The sequence below is a fragment of the Ascaphus truei genome, chromosome 20 (assembly GCF_040206685.1).
Source record: "Ascaphus truei isolate aAscTru1 chromosome 20, aAscTru1.hap1, whole genome shotgun sequence".
NCBI lineage: Eukaryota > Metazoa > Chordata > Amphibia > Anura > Ascaphidae > Ascaphus > Ascaphus truei.
The window spans coordinates 30,531,744-30,537,110 of record NC_134502.1 but is presented as its reverse complement, the minus strand read 5'-3'; the positions used below and the strand labels follow the sequence as shown (position 1 = coordinate 30,537,110).

At 42.6% G+C, this 5,367-nt stretch overlaps 1 protein-coding gene across 1 annotated transcript; it reads right to left on the bottom strand.

The window, feature by feature from the left end:
• Window positions 1-3,489: 3,489 nt before the first annotated feature.
• Window positions 3,490-4,461, bottom strand: LOC142471154 (olfactory receptor 11A1-like). The gene has a single exon (XM_075577942.1). The coding sequence runs from the start codon at window positions 4,459-4,461 to the stop codon at window positions 3,490-3,492; it is 972 nt and encodes a 323-aa protein (XP_075434057.1).
• Window positions 4,462-5,367: the final 906 nt, after the last annotated feature.

The window sequence follows — 5,367 nt, the reverse complement described above, 5'->3', positions numbered from 1 at the left end:
ATCTGTTAAATGATAATGATTAGGATTTAATAGGCTGCAATGCTTCGCGTGTCTACCAGATGGCATAAATTCATGAATTGTAATGCAGTATATATATATATACTGAGCAGTATTGCAGCCAGCGGGAATAAAATGCTTCAATCCCTGCCTGGAAAATAACTCAATGCACTAGGGCAGAAAACAGTCACAAACCTCAATACACCCGGGTATACCCGAATTCGTGGGACTAGCCAAGCTCGAATAAAGTGTGTCGCCAGTGTACGTTTCAGACTTCAAGCAGTCATTGCCTGCAAAGGATTCTTGACAAAGTATTAAAAATTAACATTTTATTTATGATTGTGTTAATTTGTCCAATTACATTTGAGCCCCTGAAATAAGGGGTACTGTGTATGAAAATAGTTGCAATTCCTAAACGTTTCATACGATATTTTTGTTCAACCCCTTGAATTAAAGCTGAAAGTCTGCACTTCTGTTTCATCTCGGTTATTTCATTTCAAATCCATTGTGGTGGCGTACAGAGCTAAAAAATTATGAAAATTGTGCCAGTGTCCAATTATTTCCGGACCTAACTGTAATTATGCCATAATACATACATGTAACAAAACAAAAAAAATAACAACAAAAAGTGGTAATCAGTCTGGATCACGCAGATCTGTCTGCCCCGGTTTTTATCAGTTTCTTTGTAAAATAGGTTAGTTTTTTTTTTTTGTACATCTAAATAGTATATGGTTTTCAAATTGTGTTCTAAAGAACATGTTATGGTTGGGTGTGCAGAGTTCACCCAATCCATCATCTTCTCCAATTTGGGGATGCTACCTAACCAAAGGAATAAGATGTCGTTGATGTAGCACTCCCAGTGGAGAATGTGGGTATTGAATCTGTCATTTTTCAAAAATAACTCAATTTAACGGAGTGCGGTAATGTTACATACGCCTATAACATATATTATCTGTAACTGTCCATCCAATGTCTTTACATATAAGGCAAAACCCTGTTCACTTAATGTAACCATGTATGTTATTATAACTCTGTGCCCAGGACATACTTGTAAACGAGAGGAAACTCTCAATGTATTACTTCCTGGTAACACATTTGATAAATAATGAAATAAATAAATACCACTGATTAGATTGTAAGCTATGTGGGACAGAGATTTTCCTCATACTATGTTTCCAATTATGTGTGTACCACTTATAATGTATATTATATTTAGTACAGTGCTGTGCAGAACATTAGTTTATTATGAGAATAAATCATAAGAATTATTGTAATGGTGACTGTAAGAGGATGTGCAGAGGTATGCAATAGAGACCGTTTGTAAGGTGAAATTAAAATAAGGCTTTATTGCGCCTGTTCCTTTAAACACTGCAAAAACCAAACATCAAAGAAAAACCTACTCCACTTTGGAGAAATCACTACACATTTTAACTCCAGCCCTATCTAACTGGGTTAAGCTAAGCTGCTTACCACCCCACACATATATATGTATACACTCAAAACAGTGCAAAAAGAAAGTCTCTTATCTGTATCTGGGGTTTCTGTAGAGGAAGACCTCTCTGTTCTCCTGGGTCAGCACCCTTGTGTGCTATGGCACTCTCTGTGTTCAGGTATAGAGGGACTTGTCCCCATTTCTTGCGAATGCAATCAAACCCCTCTTTTCCTTGGTTAGCTCCCTTGTGAGCTAAGGAATCTCCTTCCTGTTTCTCAGAATAGTCTTTTTCTAACAGTTTTAATCAGCCAGGTAGAGTCTGGTTGACTACTGGTGTGCAACTAACCAGCACACTGCTGGATTAGAGGCACGTTTTCTCCAACAGTGATAAGTCCCTGTTACTGTGACATTAACATTTTTGTTGACCATGTTGAGAGTTTCAGAGATAGGGGCCTCTTCTCGTAGCTCCGAAGTTGTCATAGCAAAACCGCGCGGTTTTGCATGTTCAGAAATAACGGTATGAAATGTGAGAAAACAATATATTCTCTATTCAGTAGGACCAGACAATGAGGAGACGTGGAACAAAAACTGTAAGGATCCGCGCTGTGGGTATACCCGCGTCCAGCGCCTCCTTACCTTTTTCGCAGGCCGTTCAGGCTCCCCGGCGGCGTTCCCTGCTGCTGGCTGCTGTCCCCACACCTCCAGGCCACGCATGTCAGGCCTATGGGCGCGCGTGAACCCAAGCCGCCATTAGTTGGCGCCGGGCGCCTGACTCCGCCTCCGCTGATGCCCCGTCAGCTCCGCCTCCCAGGTTCCTCTTTCTTACCTGACCGTTCCCCTGTCCATCCCTCTGCTCCTCCCCTTCTTCTGTCTACTCCCAAACCCTCCGGTACGCCTCTCCCATTCTCCGCCTCCTCGAATGTGACGCACATACCTTACACGCCCCTTCCCCATCAGCTTTGCCTCTCAGGTCCTCCTTCCTTTTCTGTCCCTTCCCTTGTCCGTCCCTCCACTCCTCCCCTTACTCTGACCACTCTCCTAGCCTCTAGTAATTCTCCTCTATTTGGGTCTACCTAGGTCACTCCTCTGTTCCTCCCCTCACTCTCATTGGTCCCAAACTTCCTCACTCTGCTCTCCTATCAGGTCCTTCTTCGGGCCGCTCCTCCGTCACTCCCTTTTCTCTGGTTGGTCCCAGCCCCCTATATAATCCCCCTTCACCATTTCCTCTTTGTTCTGCACAGCTTCTGTACCTTGGTGCTGTCTGCTGTTGCCTGGCCTCTCTTGTCTTTCAGTGCTTGCTCCTGTCCCTGGAAATTCTGCTGACCTCCCTGGATTTGACCTTTTGCTTTGGACTCTACTATGCTGCTCTCTGGAACCCTTTGGACTTTGCTTTGGACTTTCTATGCTGCAGACTTCTACAACCCTTGGACACGGCACACAGACTATCTACAACGCTGCTCTCTCCACGACCCAGGCTTATGGACAATCGACTACACTGCCCTCTCCAACCCACGACCCTTGGTATACGAACTTAATCCTTCTACACCGGAGCTGTCAAGTATGGTATCATTTACATTCTTGTTACCCGGACCACCTACGCTACTTCCACACTCTGGCTGTGCCCCCGTTTACTGTTAGGTGTGTGGTTTTACTCCTTTCCACCTCAGTCCCGGGGTCTCGTCTGGCTTGTGCCGAGCGTTACAAAAACAGACCAATTATTTCCTCACAGGACAAATCTAGTGTGATAGAAGGTTACATGAATAAACTCTCGGAAATGATTGAAAATGATATTTATTAGGGGGTGTGGCTTATTGCATGCCTAATACAACGCATAGCACTTAGTAATTAATAGTGTCTAGGTTTATTGGGTTCATTCATTTCTTTGTGAGGGTTTTCACCCTGCGGTTTTCGTGGTCTTTTTGTGCAGTAATAACGTTCTAACGTGAGACAGGTCCCACACTTCCATTTGATTGTACTCACCCTTCTTCTGTTTGGATTTTCCATTTTTATTACTACAGCCATTTACAAATGATTGGACTTTAATTGTCACAGAAACAAGCTCAAATGTTGTTCTCTCTATTGAGTTTTATTTTAATAGAAGAACATCTCCTTATATAGGGGCATTTCCTGAGAGCCAACTTGATCTCCTGATTTCTCAGACTATATATAATTGGATTGAATAGTGGAGTCCCCACCGTGTACAGAAGGGATAGGACTTTATTTACATTAAATGATTGTCCTCCGGATGGTGTTATGTAAATAGCTATGAGTGTCCCATAAAATGTGCCCACGACTGCCAGGTGAGAGCTGCAGGTGGAGAAGGCTTTCTGTCTCCCAGTGGTGGACGGGATTTTGAGGATGGTGAGGGAGATGGAGACATATGTGGAAGTGATGAAGACAAATGGGAAGAGTATTACAGGGATGGCTAAGACAAAATCTGCTAGTTTCAAAATGGAGATGTCTGAACATGACAGCTCCAGGATAGGATAAAAATCACAGAAGTAATGGTCAATTATATGGGGACCACAGAACTGTAACTGGCATACAGGAAAAACAATGAATATCATTAACAGAAATGCAATCAGCCAAGTCCAGGTAACGAGGTGGAGACAAAGTCTGAAGTCCATGATGGAGGTGTAACGCAGTGGGTTGCAGATTGCCAGATATCGGTCAAAGGACATCACTGTGAGAAGAAGAGTCTCTACAGCTGCTGAAAAACCATGGAAGTATATTTGAGTGATGCAGCCAGTAACATGTATGGTGCCCCCTCCGTTCAACACAACATGTAGCATGTTAGGGGCTATATTTGTGGTAAGTAACATGTCAGACATGGACAGGTGACAGAGGAAGAAGTACATGGGAGATTTAAGGCTTTGGCTGTTAGACACCAATATGATGATCAGCAGGTTTCCAGCTAATGTCATGATGTAGATCACAAGGAACAGAATGAAGAGGGCGACATTGAAGGTTTTGAGACTTGGAAATCCCAGGAGCAGAAATTCAGTGACTGTTGTCTGGTTCTCCTGAAACATATCCTGTAGAGAAGAGAAGGGGCAGGACAAGAAGAGAAGATTTAGTGGTTCTTTGCATCACATAATGTCTGTTTCAGAAGGTTATAGTTTCACATAATACTAACTAAGCATCAGAAGAAGATAGGAGGTACAGAAACTCCTCTCATGTTGGTTCATTAAAATAATATTAATACATTTACTTATATTTTATATTATAAAAACTGAATGATCTCCTAGCATAGAACGGCATTAACCTACAAGATAGGACCACGTTTTTCTGAAGATACTTAAAAAATAATAAAGATTTAATTGTTGTCTTTCAGTGCCGCCTTTAGTGTAGTGGGGGCCTCTCTGTCGGATTTTCGCGGGGGGGGGGGGCCTGATCTGTCAATTTTCGGAACCAGGACTGAGTTAAAGTCTCCTGCTACAATTAATGGACCCTTCGCTATTCTGTGTAATTTGCTAAAGACCATTGTGAAAAAGGAGGGGTCGCGGTCACATGGAGCATAAATTGACGCCAGGGTAAGAGGTTGGCCATTGATCATGCCTTGTAGAATCAGATATCTCCCCTCTTTATCTTTGATCATGGCGTCTAACTTAAATGGGCATCTGTTGTTAAAGATGATCGCCACACCTTTCTTTTTCTTGGCAGATGAAGCTAAATAGTATTGTCTGAAGTGTTTGTCTAAAAATTTTGGCGAACTGCTAATACTGAAGTGCGTTTCCTGCAATAACACTATGTCAGCGTGTCGCTTCTGGTAATCTGTAAACGCCAATCTTCTTTTCCTTGGACAGTTTAGTCCCTTCACATTGTGAGATAGCAGTGTCAGCCCCATTGAAAATTGGCTGGATATTCACTTAAATCCATAGCGGAGTATAAAATGTGTATAGATTTAAAATTTACCTTCCAGCTATCTTCACAGGTAG